Raw genomic sequence first — 25,873 nt, 5'->3', positions numbered from 1 at the left:
TGTGTGTGTGTGTGTGTGCGTGTGCGTGTGTGCGTGTGCGTGTGTGTGTGTGTCTGTGAGAGAGGGGGGCGGGGGGGGTGGGCATCGTGACAAAGGCTGATCGGCTTGTGTTGAAACTGCAAAAATTTGCCCAACTAAAATATAGCTGTTCAAATCCTTTCATTGCCTGATTCGAGAAGATTAATCCTCTTCTCTCCTTTAGAAATTAGGTTAGAAATTGTCAACATCTCCCATGAGCCAATCCGATCTTAATTTGGGTTTGAGGCGGAGCACCCAGGACTGGTCGTCAATCTTCAGAGCACATATAGACAAACAAGCATTCACACTCACATTCACACCGATGGACAATTTCATGCAGACTCCACACAGGATGGCCAAAACTGAGATTCAACCTCAGAAATGTGAGGTAGACGTGTGTTAAATATATTTTAGAAGTTTAGAAGTCATTTATTTGCTTAGCTTGCATTAGTATTATGGACGATTTTGAGAAAGGAAGACTCAGCAGGAATCATCCGATGGAAGGGCGCCTTGACCAAGGACGTGGTCAGGGACGTGGCAGGTGTTGGTCCCATGTTTTCACCTTGAAACCCTACCCTTAGTGTGTTGTGTCCTGTAGCTTAGTACGTTATGTCTTGTAAACTTAGAAACCTCCCTATTTCAAATAAATGCAGGAGCAACGGGAGAGATTGTTTAGAGCGTGTTGAGAGGCTGTAATTGAACAATCTCCCAAACGCCCTCCTCATGAGTAAAAGAAACCAGCGTCTTCATTCCTTTTGTGTCTATTTTTTATAATGTTGGGTAAGATAAATCCAACATTAAATTGGTCTTTCGAGCCGGATGTCAATACACCCGAGGATTCCAGTTGTGGAGCCGACATCCAGTTAAGAGACCGTGGCCACGGCAATTGAGACCCTTTCCGGGACTGGTCTTCGTTCTCCTCAACTGGGATCTGAAGGTTGATGACAATCCACAGGATTGAAGACGACTTTGGTGAGTTAAATTTTAAAAATATTTAGGAAAAAGGACGGCGGAGTCCGACAAATTCCGCGAGGACGGCGGAGTCCTGTACGTACTTAAATTCCGTGTTTAATAAACCCTGTGAATACTAGTCAATGGCGGGTAAAATAAAGAAACTAGGAAAGTTTCGTGGCGTCGTAGTTAAATTCCGTATAGTAGTGCGCAGTCCTCTAACGAGCTGTTGACAGACGTAGTTAAATTCCGTATAGGACGGCGGAGTCCTCTGACGAGCCAGTGTGAATGAAAACTGTTTGAATGAGAGTGTAAATGGGAAATGGGAAACCACTAGGTTTTTCATTCCATACCAAAACAGTGGGAAAGTAAACGGTGGACTTTTGTGGATGCAAAGGCAAGAATTCTCCACTCGAAAGAGTTGAAGTGAGAATTACCACAGAAAGTAAATTTGCTGCATATAACTCTGTGGTACAAAAACAAACCAGGGCCAGACCCAGGATATGAAAAAAAGTTACGACATGCGACACCTGATAAAATTACTGTAGATTATCTGTACTCAGACAATGAAGCAGAAGTCGCGGCAGCAATTATTTTACCAGACAAATTCAAGGAACTGTATAAAAATACAAGTGTCCCACATATTTCATTGTGCAAAGATTATGAGTCACAGTGGAAACATATGGGAACATTAGTAAAACAAGGACAGGAGACAGATGATTGGCAGCAAATAGAAAACAAACTGGAATATAGTGCATCAACTGGCCTAATTAGGAAGGCGATGTTTTGGACAACACAGGGTGATGAAGGGAAACACATGCATCCCGCTTGATTAGACCAAATGATCCTCACTGAAATTGATGAAGAAATATTTAAAAAAAGTTCCAAAAACATTATGGTCCACAGGACCATTTGATGTAGGCCTTATTAAAGGGGCTTTACCAGTACAAATTAGACCCAAAACAGAATATAGACCAGGGATTCGTCAATATCCATTCCAACCAGATGCACATGAAGGAATCAAACCGGTAATTGAAGCACTAATTAAGGCAGGAGTTATAGTGGAGTGTCCAGAATCACCATGTAACACACCCATTTTTCCCTGTAAAAAAGGCCCCACCTTTAGTGGGTTGGAGACTTACAGGCAGGAAATACTGCAGTAATACAGAGAGCAGCATGCGTACCAGATCCACACACATTGTTAAATTCATTAAGACCAGACGCTACTGTGTTTACAGTAGTGGACATAAGTAATGCATTCTTTTCTGTACCAATTGAAAAGAACAGTCAATGTTGGTTTGCATTTACATTTGAGGGCAAATAATATACATATATAATCATCCGATGGAAGGGCGCCTTGACCAAGGACGTGGTCAGGGACGTGGTAGGTGTTGGTCCCATGTTTTCACCTTGAAACCCTACCCTTAGTGTGTTGTGTCTTGTAGCTTAGTACGTTATGTCTTGTAAACTTAGAAACCTCCCTATTTCAAATAAATGCAGGAGCGACGGGAGAGATTGTTTAGAGCGTGTTGAGAGGCTGTAATTGAACAATCTCCCATACGCCCGCCTCATGAGAAAAAGAAACCAGCGTCTTCATTCCTTTTGTGTCTATTTTTTATAATGTTGGGTAAGGTAAATCCAACAACGTGTTAGCAACCAGTCCACCAGGCTGCCCATTTCAATTATTTCCTATGGGAGAAATTGTGCAGTGTCTTAATAGATCTACTGTCACTGTAATTGGAAAAGCAAATGTTGATCATTAGTGTGGGAATTGTAGTATAAGAGCTCTGCTAACTTTGTTGTTGTTCTGTGTGGTCATGTAGGTTGTCAGACACACACTCTCCCATCCATTCCTTTGTACAAGGCCCGCCACATAATGGCCATCCGCATGCAAGGCGGCATACAAATAGAGCAGGTGAATATTCTAAGAATACACGCCTAATGCTGACGGCGCGTGTTCCCGTCCTGCCTCACACGGCCTTGCTCTTTTGTACAACTACTTCAAGCACAGTATGTTCAGTCATCAGTCACTTGCCAGGAGGCTCGCTTGCAACTCGGGCTCGGGATGACGCCAGTACATTCTGTGCACCTTCCCAGACACCATGGGATGTCCCTCAGTCCGTTGACGTGGATTGTTTGTTCAGGATAGATAAAGCGAGGAGAGACCTTCCCCAAAATGTAGCCCACCCTTCCTTTTCTTCCCTCTCCCTCCACCTGCCTCAGCCTCTCTGAGCTGGTCTGCTCAAAAGTCAGCCTCAAGCTCCTTCCGCCAACCTCCTCCAAGGGGGCCTCCATCAAAGAGCGTTACTGAGCATGCATCTTTCTATTTCTCGCTCCCCCTCCTGAGAACGGCTGATTACCGTTCGCTCCACGGGCTAAGTGGGCCAGATAGGAAGGCTCAGCTGGAAAGAGGGAGGGCGAAAGAGAGAGAGCGAATCCTTTCTCTGAACCTCTTGCTTCCCTGCAAAACCCCTAAGGTGCATACACATGCACCGGAAACACTGGCAACAATGCAAAATACACCAACACGTAGCCAAAAAAAAGACTACACACCAGCCTACGTGTCATTTAGATGGAGACACACTGATAGACGCGTGCGGTGAGTGTGCGAGGCTAACAGGCCACTTCATTAGAAACAAATCACATAATCCAACACAAAGATCTTCCTAATAAATATCCATCCATTTTCCGTACCGCTTATCCTCACGAGAGCCACGGGCGTGCTGACGACTATCTCAGCTAACTCTGGGCGAGAGGCGGGGTACACACTGAACTGGTTGCCAGCCAATTTCAGAGCAAATCTATCTATCTAGTCCAGTGTTGCGTTCAGGTTGGTGGGAAATAGGTCTTTTTCACAGAACGCACGCACGCACACACACACACACACACACACACACACACACACACACACACACACACAGTATATACATGTACTATGTACATGCGTGCATGTGTGTATGTGTGTGTGTGTGTGAGTGTGTAACTGTGTGTGCGTGTGTGTGTGTGTCACTACCTTTTCCTATTTCGTTTCAGGTATCATTAGAACAGATGTGTGGCCCTCAACATTTGACAACTGAGGCTTTGCGGTTTTTGTAAGCATATCATTTCTTTGCCCATGACTCGCCAATTCACATTAGAGCAGCGTTGAAAAAAATTGCTGCCTGGCAACACGTTTTTCTGTTCTCCGACCGCAGTTCGTCACCAGTTTGAGCAGCTTTATGACACTGCTCAAACGCGCAGGGCAATTTACATTGTCCATGGCAAGTTTCTCGAAACAGGATTTTTTTTAGTATACTGTACATGTAGTGGAAGGCAAGCTACTAACGCTACTGATAAAACAAAAATTTAAAATAAAAATGAACTCATAGAGCAGGCGTTCGTACAAAGCAAGGGAAATTAATCAACAAAAGCTCGATTCAGGCAATGCTTTGAAAAGTGGTCAAGCTTTACACGTACTGACTTCAGGTTGTTGCGCATCATTATGCTCCATTCGAAGCTTTGAGCAGATCTCCACATCCAAAATCAAAACAAGAGCAATTTGCAGTAAGTTGACAATCTTAAAAGCTGTGTTTACTTGAGGGTCATTAATGTTTACAAATTGGACCTTGAGATGGCACGGAAAGTGGCGGGAACTGCTTTTGCTTCAAAAAATCATTTAGCTTTATTCACTGAGGCTATATGAAGAGAAATTTTACTATTTTAGTAGTTGTAAATAGTATTTTGCATCTTTTCCTATCTAGGAAAAAGCTCTGTCTAAAACCAATTTTTGTATTAGTAGTGATCGTTTTAGCAGTTTTCAGGGGGGGTCACACCTATGGGGGATGTGGGTGTCACAACCCCACCACACCTTTTTGACATCCACATGTTTTTACCCTGACACCCCCCCCCCCCCCCAACCCATCCCCCCACCTGCAACGACTATTTTGTTTTTTAAATAGCATTGTATGCCGTGTAAAATATTATTTTTCATAATCCCACGTCCTGCAAAAACATGAACGGCGTACCACAAATGGCCCACGGGCTGAAATTTTGACATATGTGAAATATAGTGTAAAGGATAAAGATGAGAGTGTCTTTCTCTCATTAGATGACATAGTGGTGTACTATGAAGCAAGGGGAGGTAGTGGTGTGGTGGGGTGTGCGTGTTCACGTGGGGCACGTGCGTCTCATCTAACAGCAAAACATCGGAGGCCTGTCGGTAGCCCCATGAGACGTGAACGAGCTGCACATTCATTAACAGCAGGAGTAGCAACGACACCTTCCTCCACCCGTTCCAACCTGCTCGGCCCCGTTTCTTCACTTCCTTACCACACTCACCATTGCTCTGGACTGTTGACCCCATGTATTTAAAGTCCTCCACCCTCGCTATCTTTTCTCCTTGGAGCCTCACTCTTCCCCCTCCGCCCCTCTCATTCGTGCACATATATTCTGTCTTACTTCGGCTAATCTTCATTCCTTACCTTTCCAGTGTGTGGCTCCACCATTCTAACTGTTCCTCCACCTGCTCCCTGCTTTCACCGCATATTACAGTGTCATCTGTGTACATCATCCGTCAATTAGTCACCACTGCAAAGAGGGGGCTCAGGGTTGATCGCTGATGCAGTTCCGCTTCCACCTTAAATTCCTCTGTCACACCTACAGCACACCTCACCACTGTTCTGCTGCCCTCATACATGTCCTGTACTATTCTAACATTCTTCTCTGGCACTCCAGTCTTCCACATGCAGTACCACAGTTCCTCTCTGGGTACTCTGTCATAGGCTTTCTCTAGATCTACAATGTAGCTCCTTCTGACCTTCTCTGTACTTGTCCATCAACACCCTCAAGGCAAATAATGTGTCTGCGGTACTTTTCCTAGGCATGAAACCATATTGTTACTGATAAATACTCACTTCCGTCCTAAGTCTAGCGTCCACGACTCTTTTCCATTACTTCATTGTGTGGCTCATCAACTTTATTCCTCTATAGTTCCCACAGCTCTGCACATCACCCATGTTCTTAAAAATGGGCACCAGCACACAATTTCTCCATTCCTCAGGCATCTTCTCACCCGCTAGAATTCTGTTGGATAACCTGGTCAACAAAGCTCTCCGAGATGCTTCCATACCTCCAGAGGTATGTCATCAGACTGCACGTGCTTTGTCATACAGCTGGTGTGTGCTCGTGGTCTACTTCCAAGCACTATCAGGGATGGGGACATAGACAACACTGGAAACATCTAGAGGCGGGATGAAGGGCTGCTGGACATGGGACGTTGAATCACGAACACAAGGAGGAGGGAAAAGAGAGTCCCCTACCGAATGGCCAGCAAACGGTCCAACTGTCCGTCAAGCACCCTAACCTGCTGCCATCCTTCCCATCTCCATAATCGGGCTGGCAAAAGCGAGAGGAATGGTGGGGTGAGCCTTCTGGAGGTGGGGGGACAACCGGGATAACCTGGAGAGAGGAAGAGGGGGGGAAGGGGCACAAGCACAGAAGGCACCAGAAATGCAGAGCCTGGGTAGTCTTGTATCTCTCCTCTGGCCCGATTCGTCGAAAAGAAAAAGTGCTTTAGAGGGGACAGGAACGTGGAGGGGAAAAAAAAAGGATAACTGAACAATTTAACTAAAAGAAGAACACAAAAGGAAAGAGAAAGAAGGTAGGGCGGTGGCAGGTAAGCGGGGGGGGGGAAGAGAGGAGTCTTGAAGAGAAGAACACAAAGAGAAGAATGTAGAACAAAGAATATAGAAAGATGAAAAAAAGGCTGAATGTGTCTAAGCTTCACAAAAAAAATGGGAACTGATATGAAGGGGGTCAGTTATTAATATTAAGAAAACAAAAAGAGTAGATGTCGAAGAGCAAAAAAGACCATAGGATGTCTTGCCATTCTCCTCTACCACTAATTTGCAGTTAGTAACCTCCTTCAGATTACACTGTCTGCGCACGATGTAATCCACCTGCGTGGTTCTACCTTTGCTCTTTCAGGTCACCCTACATTCCTGCCTCTTCTGGAAGAAAGTGTTCACTACAGTCATTTCTATCCTTTTTGCAAAGTCTACTACATCTGTGCCTCCACGTTCCTCCTGGATGCCAAACATACCTATAACTTCTTCCTCACCCCTGTCTCCTTCGCCAACAAGTCCATTGCAATCTGCACCAATCAGGACTCTCTCTCTCTGTCTGGGATGTTCAGAACGACATCTCGCTCCTCCCAGAATTTCTCTTTCACCACTAGGTCACATCCTACCTGTGGGGCATAACGACTAATTACATTAAACATAACACCCTGAATTTCAAGTTTTAGCAGCATCAATCGATCTGACACTCTTGTCAACTCCAGGACATTCTTAACTAATTCTTCTTTTAAAATAACCACTACTCAATTCCTCTTCCCATCTACACAATGGTAAAACAATTTGAAACCTGCCCCTGCTCTCTTGGACACACAATATATCTAACTTTGTCTTTATCATGGCGGCACGGTAGACGACTGCTTAGAGCGTCTGTCTCACAGTTCTGAGGACCGGGGTTCAATCCCCGGCCCCGCCTGTGTGGAGTTTATATGTTCTCCCCGTGCCTGTGTGGGTTTTCTCCGGGCACTCCGGTTTCCTCCCACATCCCAAAAACATGCATGGTAGGTTAATTGAAGACTCTAAATTGCCCGTAGGTGTGAATGTGAGTGTGAATGGTTGTTTGTTTGTATGTGTCCTGCGATTGGCTGGCAACCAGTTCAGGGTGTACCCCGCCTCCTGCCCGTTGAAAGCTGGGATAGGCTCCAGCACTCCCGCGACCCTTGTGAGGATAAGCAGCTCAGAAAATGGATGGATGGATGGATGGATGTCTTTATCATCATGTCAACCAATTCCCTAGCTTTTCCTGTCATAGTCCCAACATTCAAAGTCCACATTTTCAGTTGTAGGCACTGTGCTTTCCTTTTCTCTTTCTGCCTGAGAACCCGCTTTCCACCTCTCCTTCGTCTTCAACCCACAGTCGCTGAATTTCCATCGGCACCTTGCAGGTTACCGGCGTCCTGTATGTTAACGGCACCAGTGACGTACGTTGTTAACCCGAGCCACGATCGATCCGGTCATATTTTGTTGGCAAAGTTTTAAACCAGATGCGCTTCCTGACGCAACCCTCTGCATTTATCCGGGCTTGGGACCGGCCTACTGTTTGCATTGGCTTGTCCCCCTCATAGGGCTGCATTCGTCACACACAGACGCACACTTGAATTACACATACATGCATTACATAAACACACACACGCACACACACACACACACACAAGCATGCATCACAAATACACTCACATGCATCCACTACACACGCACGTCTAAATTGCAAACACATGCAATACACAGACACGCACATCCATTCAGCAAACACACAAACACACACGTACTGTACGTGTATTTCACACTAGTATGCATGCATTAAACACACGCACACACATTCACTCCACGCACATGCATGCATGCATTACACACGTCTTTGTCCATATTGCACGCACGTACACACACACACACACACACACACACTCATTGAATACACAAAAATGCATGTATGCATTACAAACATACGTATGTTTTTACAAAGTTACACACATGTAAGCATGCATTACACACACGTATGTACACGCAAATGCATTACACACAGCACAGATATAAGGCATTACAAACACACACACACGAATGCTTTACACCCATACATACATTAAACATGCATGCATCACACACGCGCGGGCACGCGCGCACGCATGAACACACACGCATCACAACACACGTGTGCAGGCCCACAGCTGTTTGTTACGTAATGATAATCCAGTTTTCGTTTTAAAATAATCCACCTCTCTCTCTCTTTTTTGTTCTCTCTCTCTTTCTCTCTCTCTCTCTCTGTCAAAAACAATAAAATCGTATTTTCTTTAACTGAGCAGCTGTCAATGTGCTTGCAAGAAAATAATGCTAACCTTTTTGGTGCAATTAAAAATTCTGACGAAAATGAGGGAAAATCATGCTGGGATGCGGCGCAATAGATTCAGCAATAGAGCGCAATAGTAGTGTATGTTACTTATAGTATTTTGCCAATGCATTTCTGAACTATTTTCGCTGTCTACTCACTCGGAGGTCTTGGCGAGGGCCAATGACCGACACAGAGTGGTCGGGGTCATCGGAACCAAGGAGCGACACCCGCTGCAACTCCCGCCGTTATCCGGCTCGCTCTCGATCGGCGAATCCGGAGTCGGCTCGGCCGGAACCAGCTGCATGTCTCCCGGGTCCAAAGGTTCCGTGGGAGGGGGCTGGACCACCGCGGCCCCGTCGACTTGTTGTGCCGGTGCGGCCGCCTCCTCAGGCGCGGGGCTCGCCGCGGAGTTTGCCGCGGAGCTCTTGGTCTGCGGGTCCTGAGCGAGGTGGAGGTGATGGAGGAAGCCTACGTCGGGGTGAAGCTGATGGTGGTGATGATGGAGGAGGTGGTGCGGGTACGCAGTGTAGGGATGCTGATGCTGCTGCACGCGGACATCTCGCAGGTGCCTGTTCTCCCCGATGAGCTCATCCACTCGCCGGTCCAGCTCCTCGATGCGGGAGCGCTGCGTCTGGATGAGACTTTGCTGGTTCTGCACGATGGTGGTGAGCTCCCGCAGGTACAAGATCGCCTGCACCGGGTTTTCCAGCAGGCTGGAGCTCATTCTACAGCCAAGGCTTGGACAATGGCCAGGAAGAGAGAGGCAAAAGGACGCGGAAGAGAGGAAGATGATATGGACGAGATCTCCTTGGGGTTGTTGTTGTTATTTTGTCTTCTTTCAGAAGGATGCAGCGATAGTCCTCGCCTGCACTTGTGCTCCCTCCCTCCTGTCTCCCTCTCTGATTGCGCTGAGAAGTGCTGAAGAGAGGAACTAGATCCAGCTGTGACGGGAGGGAGGGGGGAAGACAAGGAGGAGGAGGCGCGGGGAGCCACTGGTGCGCCATTACGCACAGCCACGATCAAACTTCCGGGCAAAGACGCACCCTACAGGCGGTTCGACATCAAAGCAGCACATGAAGGTTAGATTGACCACAATACCATTTTTCATGTGGGCGAGGCACAAGCAGTGGCTTGGTCTTGGGACACTTATGAAGAATCAAACTCGCATCATCTGCATGAAGTAGCATGTACCACATAACCACGACACTGTCAGAGCTCTGAAATGCACTTAGACTAAAGTACCAGTACTAAGGTAATAAGTTGGTTTTCTTTTCTTTTTTCTTTTTTTTTAGCCTGTTTTGATAATTTGGCACAATGAACATGTATTTAGTTTTTTTAAACCAAGAGCTAGCTAGTTAGCACTGGCTCAAAAAAAAAAAAAAGCAATGTAAGTTTTGAACTGCCTATAGCAAAAAAATGCTTAATTAGCTCTTGAAAACATCCATCCATTCTCTTCCGCTTGTCCAGGGGTCAGGTTGTGGGGTCAGCAGCTTAAGCAGGGAAGCCCAGACTTCCCTCTCCCCAGCCACTATTCCGAGGGGATCCCGAGGTGTTTCCAGGCCAGCCGGGGGACATAGTCTCTCCAGCGTGTCCTGACTCGTCCCGGTGCGACGTTCAACAAACGCCTCACCAGGGAGGCGTCCAGGGCATGCTAATCAGATGCCCGAGCCACCTCATCTGGCTCCTCTCGATGTGGAGGAGCGGGGGCCATAGGGTAGGGTAGGAACTGATTGTTTTGCCTTTCGGCTCAGACCCTCACAAAATTCTGGCTATAAAGGTAATGAATAAAATCAGTGACAAAGGGCAGCCTTGGCGAAGTCCAATCCTCACTGGAAACGAATCTGACTCAGGGTTAGGGCAATGCGGACCAAACTCTGCCACCGGTCGTACAGGGACCGAACAGCCCTTATTAAGAGGTGTAGTACCTCATACTCCAGGGGCACCCTCCACAGGGCACGGCACACGGTCAATCGTCTTCTCCAGGTCCACAAATCACATGTAGACTGGTTGAGCGAACACTAAGGATAACAACAAAATATAGACTTTACCTGCATGTGTTTTGTTTCATAGAATGAGAATTTATGAACAAAGCTGATATTGTTTTTTATGCTGGCCCAAGACACAACACTTTCGCCACAAATCATTCTTAAAGCCGACAACATCAAACAATTTTCTTGGCGAGGGATGGGGAATATTTTGCTTCTCCTAATCTCCTGTGTCATCATTGATAATGCTCTTTGGTTCACATTCTTCCATGTCGCTGCTCTCACTTTAGTTAGCCCACAAGATCGCAATCAAGATCTGAACCTGTTGACTTTACAAGTCACACAAGGTCACCAACATGTTGAAAACACCATTCAGTATGATGCGGTGCACTTCGACGCTAATGCAAACAAACATCACAGCAACATATGTTCTGACATTGATAAATAACATTATTGTTTTTTATTAAAGACATATATTCTGGGCGAAATATTTTTATACATTATTAGATTGTGCAGGCATGCCTATTATTGTGGCCGTACACTGATTTGTATTTTTTTAATAACGGTGAAGACACGTGGACACAGAAGTAAAGCGAGCATGTCTAGCAGCGCCGCTAGCCTAGCTTTTCCTACATATAAATCCCATGGAAGTGTTAATAATTACACAAAATCAATTGCAATGGGAGTGGAACGTGTCATTTTTGAATTGCCTTTAACTGTTTTGTCCCCCCCCCCCCCCCGCAGCCCATTTTGCGTAAACTGTCAAAACCTTTCCGAGGGTATTTGAATGCGGCATCATGAATGGTGAAGTCACATGATACGTAGTCGCAGAAGTAAAGCGACCGTTGTTTTGCTAGCGCCGTTAGCATAGCATTTTCCTACATATAAATGCCCTGGAGGTGTTAATAAGTACACAAAGTCAATGGTCAGGTAAGGAGTTTGTATCTAGAAGCGTACATCTTTCAAATCGTTTTTAAAAATTAACTGTTACGGTGTTTCTATTCCTATTAGCATAAAGTGCATAGTCTTGGCTCGTCACTTTTGCTTAGAGTAAATTATTCAATTTTATCGTTTTTTTTTTGTTGTTTTTTTTTAATTCGTTCAATATGGGGGTGTATTGCCTATTCGAAGTTTCAATGATGCATGTAAAGGGTTGACATACTGCAATACGTGACATGGACTCATGTATTGTTGTTGCTGCTACAGTCATGTAAAGTGCGATTGCTGATGCAATGAGTTGAACGAAATTTGCATTTCCCTGCAAGATTTTAACGCTTGCCAGTAGCCGTCTGACACACTCGACTCTATTAGACTTTAATATGTAACTGGAGTGCAATTAGTGGGCTTCTATATGTAAGTTATTGTCAGTACACACACACACACACACACACACACAAAGGATTACAGTATTATATATTAGAGTTCCCCCACCGAACATTAAACCAAGGTAGTAAAAAAAAAAAAAAGTGAGTACCCTCCTCATGTTTTTGTAAATATTTTAGATATGAAACTTTGCTCCAATGCAAATTAGTCATGGTACAGATTGTATAACTGTAAATTTACTGTCCCCTCAAAATAAATCGATGCACAGTCATTAATGTGTTAAACCGCTGACAACAAAATTGAGTCCACCCTTAAGTGAAAATGTCCAAATTGGGCCCAAAGTGTCAATATTTTGTATGGCCACCATTATTTTTGTAGCACTTCCTTAATCCTTTTGGGCATGGCGTTAACCAGAGCTTTTTAAATTAAAATAATTGGAAAAATCTTAATCAGCCTTATTGGCCAAGTATGTTGCAAGACACACAAAGAATGTGTCTCTGGTATAACAATAAAAAGCCACTATGAAGAAATATACATTTAGGACAGAAAAAAAAAACACGTATGGAGTCATTGAGCAATGAAAGTGTACCACTAGTGTGGTGATACTGATACAATGGCAACTGATGCAGTCCTCAAGCAATTTAGAGCAGTTTAAAGTGGCTAATAATTCAATGATCTGGTACAGTGAGGATTGTGTAAATGATGCAGAAAATTCTCAAACACACAAGTGGCCAGTATTAATCAACATCCATTTTCTGACCCGCTTCTCCTCACTAGGGTCGCGGGCGTGCTGGAGCCTATCCCAGCTATCATCGGGCAGGAGGCGGGGTACACCCTGAACTGGTTGCCAGCCAATCGCAGGGCACATACAAACAAACAACCATTCGCACTCACAGTCACACCTACGGGCAATTTAGAGTCTCCAATTAATGCATGTTTTTGGGACGTGGGAGGAAACCGGAGTGCCCGGAGAAAACCCACGCAGGCACGGGGAGAACATGCAAACTCCACACAGGCGGGGCCGGGATTTGAACCCCGTTCCTCAGAACTGTGAGGCAGACGCTCTAACCAGTCGTCCACCGTGCCGCCTATTAATCAACAATAGTATGCAAATATTGCAGCGTGATAAAACAGTGAGTGTACAAATAGAACTGTCCCAACAGAGATGCGCAAATTTGGCAGCATTTTGCAATTAAATTATAATTTAACTGTTTAAGAAGTTGATGGGAAGAGAGAATAAGCTGTTGGAATGTATGCTGGTTTTAGTTAGCATTGTTCGATTGTGCCTACCTGACAGAAGGAGATGGAATGGGTTGTGACTAGGATGTGGAGGGTCAAAGAAGATTTTGCGTGCCCTTCTTTTATTTAGTCTTGGCAGCGAGGGTAGCTGGGTACTGATAATCTTTTGGGCAGCCTTGACTGTCCGTTGCAGTCTGATGATGTCCTTCTTTGTGGCAGCACCAAACCAGACTGTGATGGGTGAACACAGAACCGATTCAATGACTGCTGTGTAGTACTACCTCAACAGATCCTGTGGCAGGCCGTGCTTCCTCAGAAGCCGGAGAAAGTACATCATCTGCTGGGCCTCTTTGTGAGGAGATGAAGTTCGTCCATTTTGTTGGGTAGAGTGTGTAGATTTGACGGAAGTGTCGTTCGAAATCCTCTCTGTCTGAGCTTAACCTGCACTCCGGCACGCTTTCCTCTGTGTCGTCGTCTTCTCCCCCTACTCCATGCACCATAGAGTGCGGCCGCTCCACTCGTGAGTAACTCAGAGAAATTTTTTTTGTGGATTTGTAAAAGTTGGCGAAAGAAGGTTCGGAGTAGACTCCCTAATGTCTTCCTTCCCTAGTGTAACTTAGTAAGTCATGATAATGGCTCTAAAGATGGACAGAAACGTGGTCAATTCTAGAGCGTGCATTACCGAGGCATTCACCCGTGTTAGTTGCCATCTTGGTTCACATCAAATCAAAAACGTGAGAGGTGTACTCCCTTTCGTGAGATGCTGTTCATACCAAATCACAATTTACCAAAATTGTACAATTTCTGGCATGTCATCACACCCCTTTAAGCGATTATGCATTTTATGTGGTTTCACTGTCATAACCAGCCAACCATAATGACGAAGTGGCCCATGAGGAAAACAAGTTTGACACCCTTGCTTCTATAGAGTAATTGGGGGCTTGCTTTGCCCTTTGTGATACAGGATGACCCAGAAGCACTGCCTGGAGGGTCAGGTGTACTCTGTGCCTCTCATACAGCCGGACCTGAGGAGAGAGGAGGCCATTCACCAGATAGCAGATGCATTGTTCTTCCTGGAGACCATCTCTACAGATATTTTCAGGAGGTAAGCTCCTCACAAATTTGCTTAAAAATTCTCACCATTCAGGTTTCAGGGTGCTGGATTAAAGCATTAAACTTTCTTAAAAGAACTGATATATATATATACATATATATTTGTCTCGTGTGTTGCTTTCAGAGTTTCTGAGAGTGTGGAGAAAAATCGCCACCACCTGTTGAGTGTCACTGACCGGATCCGACTGGTTCAGGCTCGCGTTGACAGGATCAAAGGCAGTAAAAAAGCCACCAAGGTAAAAAAAACAAACCAAAAAAAAACATTCAGTCGAAATGCGCAGACGTGGCAACTGTAAAGCTGACTTCTACAGTGACAGATGCCACCGTAGTGCCAAAATCTGCTCAATATTAGTGTTATTATTTATTTAATATAATATTAGTATTATCTTATTTGGTGGATTTATTCCATGCAGGACAGACGCATAAAAAAAAATATAAGAAATGAAACAACAGAGATCCATCCTACAAAAAAAAAAATACCACCCATTCTATATACTGTATTTATTGTAATACATAGTCTTTGCAATATTTATTATTTTACTCAGTTTATTTGTGGAAAAATGAAATGAAAGCGAGTGATTACAAAGTGTTTAATATTATAAAAATGTATTTGTACAATAAAAGGCTTTTACCGTCTTTACGTGCCTGCTGTTCCACAAGAAGCCACTCGCCTCATCCCAACCCCCGAGCTCTGGCCCCTGGTCATCATGGTTAAAATGAAAATGGACACCTGGAAAAAATTTCCTTCAATGTCTCCTTCAAAAAGCTTTCTATGTTTCTAGGTTTTCTCCAGTGCTAAGTATCCAGCCCCAGACCGACTCCAGGACTACTTGTCTCTCTTCACCGGAGCCGCCGACCCCTCGACACAAGCCCGGCCTCGACATAGGATACAGAACAAACTTCGCCCCTTCTGTGAGAAGACTTTACAGGTGAGATCGGGCGATCACTGCTTTCTTCCTAAAATTTGTCTATGAGCGAGTCTTTTCTGGATTATGACGTAACACTACAGCTAATTTACCCAATATTGCCCCCACACTGAGTTTCTCCACCCATGACTTGGTAGACTTGGTGAAGAGCCCCCATTTTCAAGTGACAGATATACTATACGGTGACGTCTATCATGTAAAAGCCAAAACTAAAATAAAGTGTTCATTTCCGATAAGCATTACTTTTAAATGTTCTGTGAAGTTGTAAATTTGGTAGTGGAGAGTTGCTGCTGCATGCAGAGCCCATGTAATCACAACAGGTTGCTAAGGTGCTAACATAGTAGCAAGGAGTACTTTAAAAGTATATGGTAATTTATATTATTTATTGAGATTATTTCTTTTTTTTTCCTTTTTTTCTTAATTTACTCTACTCAGATGTAGATGTAAGTTAAGCAGTGGTTATATTTGCAATTTAAATATATATTTTTGTTATTGTTTTTTTTTTGTTCTATTTTTTTCAATTATAGTAGATTCTTATTTTTAAAGTCACTTTATCTAACCCATTGGTTAGGGTCTGTTTTTCTCATACCTACTGTTGCTGATTCGCTGTTTGAGTAATATCACTTCATCAAGCCTTCTCTAACATTCCATACTACAAAATAAACAAAGTAAGTATGATTGTTGCTGATATCGGATTGTTCTGATATCGGTATCAGCCAAAATTCAAGGCTGCAATATCAGATCAGAAGTGAAAAAGTTGGATTGGGACATCCGTAGTTAGGACACCTGGGAACTGTTTTAAATTGTGAACGAAAATGCACAATATGTCTCCTTTAAGAAAAAGAAACGCGTACAGTAGTTCCCTCGGTAGCTCTGCTTTGTTTTGCAATAAGATATTTCTGAGTGTCTTGTCTCGAGACAAATGAAAACACATCCTGCAATTTCCTTTGGTGCACAAATGCATTATTCAGTTTCCCGCATGGTGAAACATCTGATTCAGTTCTGCCTGTACTTACATGACCCTTTTCCCCATTTGTTATTCCAATGAACCCTCACTATTCACAGCGGTTAGGAACCAAGCGCTGATGCAAATGGAACAATTTGCGAATAATTGATGCCCCACCTCCTAAAAATGTTTCTAATTTCTTTTGGTAATATTTTAAATCCTAAATATACCAAAAACTATGGTCCCAAACTACTTAGATTTTGAAGTGCAAGGACACTGACGTGTATGTCGCTGCTTCGCAACCCGTAAAAATACCAATTACTATTCTATTAGCCACTATATTGAGATTTTGACCCATGGATACAAAGCTACAGTTGACCCTACTCTTCTCGGGAATAAGGACAGAGCCTGGCCATGAATAGAGAAAATATGCAAATAATTGACACTCCCTTATAATTGCCATGAATTATTATTATTTATTTTTTGTAAAAACAAAAATAATGGGGTAAAAAAAAAAAAGTGAAAATAAGGGGGATCGGGTTAAAAAAAATGCAAATATAATGGGATATATTATAAACATGATATAAATAATCTGAAAATAGGTGAATTTGCTAATGCCAATCTGTGACTATGCGGTGGTCCACTGTACTCATTTTGAAATACAGTATATATCGCAAACAACTTTTGATCTTTAGATTCTAAAATTTTTCAAGGTTACCCCATCACATTAGCTTCCAACGTTAACTTCAACATTACATTTAATGTTAACTTCTTAAATTAGCTTCCGTTACCTCCAGTGTAAGCTTCAGAAGTTATCTTCCAATCAATGCCTCTATTGTTCGAGATAACAAAGACCGTGTCTCCAATGTTAACGCCATCGTTTGCTTCCAAAGTTTCTCCGATGTCAGCTTTCAAAGTTAGCTTCAACAGCGTTACCTCTAATGTTAGCTTCAACATTAGCTTTTATTGATAACTTCTAAAGTTAGCTTCCAACATTACCTCTATTGTTAGCACTATGGAAGTATAACATTAGCCTCTAATATTAACTTCCAACGTTAACTCTAACGTCGTCTTTCAAATTTAGCTTCAAAATAACATTCAAACGTTAGTCCGACATTACCTTGCAACATTACCTCAAACGTTAGTTCGACATTAGCTTCCAACATAACCTCATGTTTTTGTTCAGCTTCCATCGTTGCCTTCAATGTTACTTTTCACGTTAGCTTCCAATGTTAGCTTAAACGTCACCTTCTGACATTAGTGTCTAACTGTAGCTTCCAACGTTAGCTTCCAAAGTTAATGATTGTTACTTTATTATTATTCAAACAATAAATAGCACTGAAAGAGCTAAGGAAGTCTCACATTAACCTCTGGCGTTAGCTCCAACCTTAGTTTTCACAGTTGATGATGATGATTCAAACAGTAAATAATACTGAAAGTCTTATGCTCAGTTCCAGAATTTGCATTTTGTCTGTGAAGACTACATTTATAGTCAGTGGTGCACATAAGTGGTGTGTGCATGTGTACTGAAAATAATAAAAGTGCAGCAGATTTGATTGTATCAGTACACATTTGCGTACGACCAAGCATTTTCTTCAGTAGCTCGAGTAGTGTTGTTCACGACAACTCGTTCAAACGAACAAACATTTTGTGTGAATCTGAATGGAATCACTTCATGAACTGATATGTTCCTTTCTTGGTTTAGTTGAGCTCACCTGTAAGCCTGTGGTACACAAAGTTCCCCGCGAACAATGACACTTACGGGCAGCGACGAGGTTGCGGGCTCCATGGGCGTCTCGGTCTTGCTGAGCAGCAGCTACGACGGTCCCTCAAAATATTTCTTTATGTGAATCCGGACTGTGGTGTAAAAAAGATCTGGGACCGCTGCCGTAAAGAACTGCGCCAAATCAGCTGATCACACGGCCCCATACTGAAAGTCAGGGGTGGTGCTATCTTGAATGGCGCCCTGTGCGAGACCCCTCGATGAGGCGCTAGAGGACCCCACTCCCACTATCTTCCTCCTGCCAGCGTGGGCTGGCACAACCATGGTCCCCTCCCTTTTTCCATAAATTAGAAAAAAAATGTGAAAATTATAAAATAAGTATATCTATAAGTACAAGTATATACAGAATGCAAGGTATGAAATGATATACAATCCACTGTCTAGATGAATGTCTATTGCTAGAGGTATATACAGTATGTACAAACTGTGTACCAGCTGTGAACTGGCTCTGACTAAGACTAATGAAACGTAAAGCACATGAAAAAAGACCTAAAAGAGAAAGATCATTAAACCAAAAAACCAAACAGTTGTATTCATTTGTTTGTACTATAATGAATAGGACGCATGTTTACAAACAGACCAAAGTTCATCCAGTGATGTCTGTGGGTTGTGAAAAAAAATGAGCACCAAGCAATAATGTGCTCATTCTAAGAACCAGACCAAAATAGCTATGTGCACCCCTGTTTATCGTAAAATATGACTCTTCTTTTCTGGAAAAATATATGCTAACGCCAGCTATACCTGCGCTAACGGCACCCTAGAAGAAGCAGGGCGTATGCATATACTGTAGGTGTGAATAGGTGCATTTTTCAGCAACTAGTTTATTTTCTACACAGACGTGTGTGAGTGGGTGGGATAAAAGTGACATTTTACAGCTCGTTACCTCAGCCCCTGTTGTTTGTCTCCCTGGAAGGAGAAGCTGGTCTACTTCCCGGTGTGCGTAGGCAACAAGAAAAAATCAGAGGATGAGACGGAAGAAGGGCTGGGTAGCCTGCCTCGCAACATCTCCTCTGTCAGCTCGCTGTTGCTCTTCAACACCACTGAGAACCTGTGAGTACATACATGCACTCACAAACACACACACTCGCACACTCTCGTTGGAAGAATAAGTACTCATTTAAAGTACAGCTACCTGAAAAATGGACTTCTCTTCTTACTCCATTGTGTATTAAGCTACAAGAAGTACGTGTTCCTTGATCCTCTGGCGGGAGCTGTGACCAAGACACACACAACCATCGAGACGGAAAAAGAGCAGAAACCTTTTGATGCTCCATTGTCCATCACAAAGAGAGAACAGCTCGAGAGACTGGTAACTTAACAACAGCCCACTCCAAGCAAAAGTTTATTTTTTTATTTTAATTTTAGTATTTTTACGAGATTCATGCAAGAATGCCTTAATGAACCTTGCTAAAGAAGCAGTTATATCCCTGTACTTTTGCCGTTTTATTGGAGAAAATCTAGACACGGGCTAGATTTACACTGCAGGTACAAGTACCCAATTTGAATTGAGTACCAATAATCAGTTTTTTTTTTCTTTTTTCCCCCCATGCTCATTTCAAGTGACACATATCCCATATGGCTGTGTTTACACTGACGAAACGCATGAAATAGTCTCCATACGCATAAATATAATACAATATATATATTTTTTTACAAGATAATTTAATATAAATATTAAATGTTACATAGTATTTAGGTGGACTGTGCAGCAAATCACTTGTATATCAAATCAAGTTTCCCCATTGAAATGAATGGAAAATCCATTAATCTGTTACACCACACCCCCAAAAAACAAAAATAAATTTCTATTTGCATTTTTAAAAGAAAAATAGCACTGTATTGTAAAATATAAATATAAAAACATTATAAAAGAGAGTGAAGAAATAAACTGGCTTTATGAAGTGTAATGGACTGTATGCACAGAGCACATCTGTGTTTGAGGTAAGGAGGCATGCTAACTCTGGTCATCAGGCAAACACATAGCGATCCACCTTAATTGCTCTATTTTATTTGGAGGCTCTAAAGCACACCTGTAATTCAAGTCATTGCTCGCAAGTCAAGGCAAAAAAATTGTCCGAGCGACAGCTTGTATCTTGAAAAACTAAGTAAGTTGGGGCACTTGTAAGTCATGGTACAACAATGGAAGATGTCTATGATTAAGATGTTTATCCACATTTGGAATAGGCCTGACTCCGATCTCCTAATATCCAATTCCATGCACTTCTAGTCATGCCACCATGACTCATATCCCGAATGTGCCACTTGAGAGCAAAACAAAAAAACAATCGGGATTGTGTCACTTCAGCCATGCAGTATAAATCCAACCATGATGATCTTTCAAAGGTCTGTGTTGAAGATGATTGGTTACTATTGTTTTGCCAGACTGCAGAGAACTATTTCTACGTACCAGACTTGGGTCAGGTTCCTGAGATCGATGTGCCGTCATACCTGCCGGACCTGCCGGGTATCGCCGATGACTTGTCCTACAGTGCCGACCTAGGCCCCGGCTTCGCCCCATCGGGAACCACGCACAGCATTCCAGAGCTTCCGACCTTCTCTGAGGAGAGCACTGGTATTAAAATATAGATGCATCAAAAACTGGCACAGTAGCATGCGCCTGAATTGTTTAAAATGCAGCTCCTGAACTAAGTCTAACTTGGCAACATGAAATATTGTAGTAGATTTTTATTTTTTGTGGGTCTATCATGAGTAGACCCACAAAAATGTCCCAGAAAGCCTTTCCCTGTCAGTTTTACTTTGAAGAAAAATCGCTGATGCCTATCTCAATGTAATCTATCTCTGCCTTATCTAAATGCGCAAAGCCGCAATGGCTTTCTGAAATGGGTCAACCAAAATAATTCCAGCTCCACTGATAAGCCAGTTTGCCACAAGGGCAACCAGTTTAGGGAGTGTTATTTGATTATGACCGTAGCAATGGAAAGTTATAGCGGTACGCAACTAAGACAACCTATCTAAGATATATGCCTGGAGGAGGCCTATCCTAACACTGTTCTGTCTGTTTCAGGAGGTGAGCTCCACCCTAGTGTTCTTCCTCCTCCTCCGCCGCCGCCACCACCACCACCTCCACCACCACCTCCTCCTCCCGCAACTACAACTCCAGCAGGACCGCCTCCTCCGCCACCGCTTCCAGCAGAAACCACCTCAGATGGCGTCAGAGTTCCCAGCTCAGGTTGGCCAATCATAAAAGAAAAAGACTATAGATCTAGCGTAGGTCTGGGTGATAATTGTTTTTGTTTTTACTTTTTTGGTGGTTTCCGTAGTTCAAAGCATCCACGTCGACGTGCACTGCTTGCACTAACAACATGGCTGCAACAGAAAGGAGCTAGTTTACAAAAGCAGACTCAGTATTGCCAACGTCGCATTTTATTATTTTATTTAGTGACGTTTCCAACAAATATTTATTTCTATTATTTCTGTGGAAGTTGATCCAAGTTGGCAGAGAAAAAAAGTTTCAAAGCTTGTTTGGTATCAGGAGAAATAAAAAAAAGGTGAAAAAAATACAAAGCAAAATTTTGGAATAATGTCATTGTAATTTGCATACTCTTTAGTTCAATTCAACATTCAAAACAAGTCCTCATCATTCTTCTCTGACCCCATAGGCACAGTGTCTGGTGCCCCCAGTGAGGTGGTCCAGCCCTCAGACGGTCGAGCCAGCCTCCTAGAGTCCATCCGCAATGCTGGCGGGATCGGCAACGCCAAGTTGCGCAATGTCAAGGAGCGCAAGATGGAGAAGAAGAAACAGAAGGAGCAGGAGCAAGGTGGGAAGGCGGTGTGTTTTCTTAACTCTGACAACAAAGGCAGCTTTTAGCGTCGCTGATGAGCAATTGAGAGCGCAGCGTCACAGGCGAGTAACCTCTGGTTAGCGAGTTGAGTCGCTGTCCATATCAAAAACTTTATAAAAATGATGACACTGTTAAAAGCTCACAATATAGAATTGGCTTTATTGACTTTTTCACCTAGATGCCACACATACCGTAATTTCAAAGTTGACCTCAAAATTCTGGAAAGCCCATTTTTACAATGCATGCTTTTACGTCTACCCATATGATCAAAACATGTATTATCTGTATTTTGTGAGGTTTTTTTCCCCAAATCATTATTCTGAAGTTAAGCACTTTTAACACGTAATACCTACTTTTTTTATTTAGTTACTCTTATTTTGAAATTCACAGCCCTACTTTTATTTAGTAAATGAGAAAACACACAGTTGTGCTCAAATGTTTGATTACCCAGTCAGAATTTGTAAGATGGGTACAATTCTTTAAAGAAAACATGAAGGGCCAGGTGAAACATTTAATTTTATTTTAATTTGATCCAAATTAAACTTATCTAGCATTTCATTTGCTTTGAAGCAAGATGGAACAGCGTCTGTAATTTAAATATTAGCAGTTATGTAGAGTCAAAAGTAGCTGTGGTGGAAAATGGTTACATGATCATTGGAGGACTGGCAAATTGACTTTTCTGTCGCTCGGTACAATGGCACAGATGTGCTTTGGACACTAAACTGGATAGCGTGCAGGAGAGCTGATGGTAGATTGCAGGCTACCCATTGTGTTTTGCTAAATTAATCAAAGACAACCCAACAAACATTTTAGAAATACAGTGGACACCTGCAAATTCACCTATTTACGAATTACCCCCCTACTTTTTTGGGACCCAACCTCCATTTTTCATTGAAAATGCTTATTGGTGGTATATCCCTGCTTTAGTATTTGGGGTTAAAAAATAACTAAATCAATGTAGCGGTAATTCTAATGACAGTCACTTATAGATTTTTTACTGGGGAGTACCCAGGTGCTGATTGTTTACAAACATTATGAAAGGGTCTGCAGCAGAGGGGTCACCAACCTTTTTGAACTGGGAAGTACTTCTTGGGGACAGATAAATGCAAAAAGCTACCAGTTTGATACACTCCTGAAGTAACAAACGCCTCAAATGACTTATGTTGCCCGTGGGCACCAGAGTGGTGACCCCTGGTCCACAGAATACAGGGACCGAGGAGAATTCCCCACAGCACACCTGACCTGTATTACCTTTGTGAAGGCAGCTGTTGTGTTGAATCTCACTTGCAGTTGTACTTAATGACATGTCCATTGTCACAGTCAGACAACAACGTAAGAAATTATTATGTCATCTATGAGCAGTCGGAGCAGCGTCCAATGGCGGCGACTTCATGTCCGATCTCTTCAACAAGCTCGCCATGCGCAGGAAAGGTACCTTCAAGAAGCCATGCGTTTCGGCTATTTTGGGAGTTAAAAATGACACATCCTGTCTTTCTTCAGGTATTTCTGGCAAGGTTCCCGCTGGTGGGGATTCAACCGAACCTCCTGCCGGTGCCGGAGGAGCGTTCGCGAGAATGTCCGATGTCATCCCCCCACTTCCCGCCCCGCACACGACCACGACAGACGACGACGACTGGGAGGTCTGAAGAGACTGTAAAGATTTAATGCACTGATAATTAAGGTTGGAAAACCTCTGGAAAGTTTTCAGTAAATTTCCATGGGAGGTTAGGCTGGGGAATTTTGGAAAGGTATTATATTCAAGCATACATATTAACATTTTCTTTTGTCATAAGCAGACATCCATCCTAAAATAATACAATTAAAAAACGTGACATTTCAGCAAATTTCTAAGTAGAACATTTATCAATTATTAGATATTTTATCGAACAATCACATCTTTCATTGTAGAACAAATGTTTGTATCACTTATCCCCCAAATCGTATAGCCCTTAATCACAAGAGTCTCAAAGAGCATCTCAGGCCCACTGTTGGCAAAGATTGGTGACATCTCCTAATCCAAACCCGCTAATCAGGCAAGGAATAACTCAAAACCCCATTTTGGTGGAACGAAAGAAACCTTGAGAAGGGACCGCAGATTGGGGGGGGGGTCAAGTGGGCAACATTTAAAATGTTAAATGAAAAGATCCCCTTTGCATGTATCGTGGGAATGCTATGTGCATTTGACTGCATTTTACGCATAGTTTTTCTTTTCAAACCAATGTTTGCATTATGTAACAATGCACTTTAAATATTTAATGTGGCAAATGAAAGCCATGCAGCATTGTAGCCACTTCAATAATTCAGTTGGACATGCAGCATTTAGAAATGTTCCAAGGATGTTGCAGACTCAGTAAATATAAAAAAGCCTTTGCACCCCTGTTCAAATGCTAAGTTTTTGTGATGTATAAAATGAGAACAAGATAAATCATTGAAAACCCTTTTCCACCACTAATGACCTATAACCTGTAAAACCCCCCAAAATTTAAAAGGTTTTAGGGAAATAAAAATAAAGAGCTGAGATAATGTGGTTAAACAAGTGTGTGTTTTATAACTGGAGATGTTCAGACCAGAACAATCACATTCATTCAACTTCATGTTAAATCCACATGCCACCATTTAAAGTGCCTCCGATGAATCGCAACTACATTTAAGCTGTGCTAGTAGGCTTTTCCTGACATTTTTGAAAACGCATCTTACATCACATGCCATAGTCCGCAGAGAGCGTCCACAGCATCAGAAGAATCTTATTATTCAAACATATCAGTCAGAAGAAGGGTAGAAAATAATTTCTAAGGCATCAAATATACCATGAAACACAGTGAAGACAGTAATAATCAAATTAAGAAAAAGTGGCACAGCAGTGTCATTAGCATAAAGTGGATGTCCTCCAAAATAGATGAAGATGAGAAGAAAATTGGTGAGGAACATTGAAGGAGCTACAGGAATTTATGGCAAGTACTTGGTGTGAAGGACATGCAACAACAATCTCCTGTTTTCTTTGGATGAGTGTGTCCCAGGTGTCCTAGAAATTTTGTCAACATAGTAGATGCCAATATTACTAAAGCACGGATGCGCTCAGGCTATAGCAGAACACAACCACATTGACGTGTCCAACACAAGATCTTATATCTGATGGCTGGAAGAGAGAACCTTACTGCAGAAGCCCCGTATTCACTGTACAATTGCAGCAACCAGGATCCAGCAGTTCAAGTAAAAAAACTAGTCGAGCTTTTGCTTCTTCTCCACAAAGAACTGAAAAAGAAGAACAGTGAAAACAAGTTGATCTTGAGCATCTAAATAAATTGTGTTCTCTGTCAATTGACTGTCTGTTGTCGTACGAGAGCGGCTCCAACTACCGGAGACAAATTCAAATTCCTTGTGTCTTTTTTGGACATACTTGGCAAATAAATATGATTCTGATTCACCTTAAGTTACAAGTTAAATTTGTCCCGTAACGCAATTTAATCATCTATCAAATTCATTTTTCCCACTGAAATGAATCAAAATGCCTTTAATTCGCTCCAGCCCCGCATAACACTTTTCATGAAGGAAAATAGCATTGTAAAAATGTTTTAAGGGTTGTGGCCTTGTGAGTCACTACAGGAGCTGGCGTCTGCTCGACTGCGTGTGAGGATCTGGCCGTGAGTGCAGCATCTTATTTTGTATACTGTGCTTGTCCCGTTCTATAAACGGGTGAAATAGCATCGGCGACTGTGGCTTTCCTTGCCCACAAGTGGGGGCATTACAGTACACTAGCAACACAAAGCAGTACAAATAAATCAACCAAGCGATGGCTGGTAACTGGAAAAACTACTGAGTTGGGGCACTCAATCCAGTAAGTCCAAGGA

At 42.8% G+C, this 25,873-nt stretch overlaps 3 protein-coding genes across 17 annotated transcripts in view; 1 reads left to right on the top strand and 2 right to left on the bottom strand.

Moving 5' to 3' along the window:
* The window catches only part of iqsec3b (IQ motif and Sec7 domain ArfGEF 3b), a 66,385-nt gene extending 56,582 nt beyond the window's left edge, over window positions 1-9,803 (bottom strand). For all 3 annotated transcript variants that reach the window (XM_061678204.1, XM_061678205.1, XM_061678206.1), the window contains exon 1: window positions 9,066-9,803. In XM_061678204.1, the coding sequence (XP_061534188.1) occupies window positions 9,066-9,631 (566 nt within the window). In that variant the 5' untranslated portion in view covers window positions 9,632-9,803. The remainder of the gene's footprint in view (window positions 1-9,065) is intronic.
* Window positions 6,826-25,735, top strand: wash1 (WAS protein family homolog 1). Of its 4 annotated transcripts, XM_061678238.1 has the most exons (12): window positions 6,826-9,986; window positions 10,375-10,621; window positions 14,419-14,559; window positions 14,692-14,803; window positions 15,350-15,496; window positions 19,136-19,272; window positions 19,396-19,531; window positions 20,605-20,794; window positions 21,248-21,412; window positions 21,843-22,001; window positions 23,388-23,456; window positions 23,526-25,734. In XM_061678238.1, exons 3-12 carry the CDS (start codon window positions 14,420-14,422, stop codon window positions 23,669-23,671), a joined length of 1,401 nt encoding a protein of 466 aa, XP_061534222.1. In that variant the 5' UTR covers window positions 6,826-9,986; window positions 10,375-10,621; window position 14,419; the 3' UTR covers window positions 23,672-25,734. The 4 variants fall into 4 exon arrangements, with proteins under 4 accessions (XP_061534222.1, XP_061534223.1, XP_061534221.1 ...); XM_061678239.1 differs by lacking the exon at window positions 10,375-10,621; XM_061678237.1 differs by lacking the exons at window positions 6,826-9,986; window positions 10,375-10,621 and adding an exon at window positions 11,694-11,822 and having other exon boundaries at window positions 19,142-19,272; window positions 23,526-25,735.
* Window positions 24,554-25,873, bottom strand: part of ddx11 (DEAD/H (Asp-Glu-Ala-Asp/His) box helicase 11) — a 96,957-nt gene continuing 95,637 nt past the window's right edge. For all 10 annotated transcript variants that reach the window (XM_061678227.1, XM_061678229.1, XM_061678233.1 and 7 more), the window contains one exon: window positions 24,554-25,277. In XM_061678227.1, coding sequence (XP_061534211.1) covers window positions 25,245-25,277 — 33 coding nt within the window. In that variant the 3' untranslated portion in view covers window positions 24,554-25,244. The remainder of the gene's footprint in view (window positions 25,278-25,873) is intronic.

Source organism: Phycodurus eques, chromosome 5, assembly GCF_024500275.1.
Source record: "Phycodurus eques isolate BA_2022a chromosome 5, UOR_Pequ_1.1, whole genome shotgun sequence".
Classification (NCBI taxonomy): Eukaryota; Metazoa; Chordata; class Actinopteri; order Syngnathiformes; family Syngnathidae; genus Phycodurus; species Phycodurus eques.
This window is presented reverse-complemented; position numbering and strand designations above follow the sequence as displayed.

What these genes read in the sequence shown, in the direction of transcription:
- wash1 (XM_061678236.1), top strand. An exon ending in GAGAACAGCTCGAGAGACTG is followed by an intron (nt 19,532 to 20,604) that starts GTAACTTAACAA and finishes TTGTTTTGCCAG; the next exon opens with ACTGCAGAGAACTATTTCTA. An exon ending in GCTCGCCATGCGCAGGAAAG is followed by an intron (nt 23,457 to 23,525) that starts GTACCTTCAAGA and finishes GTCTTTCTTCAG; the next exon opens with GTATTTCTGGCAAGGTTCCC.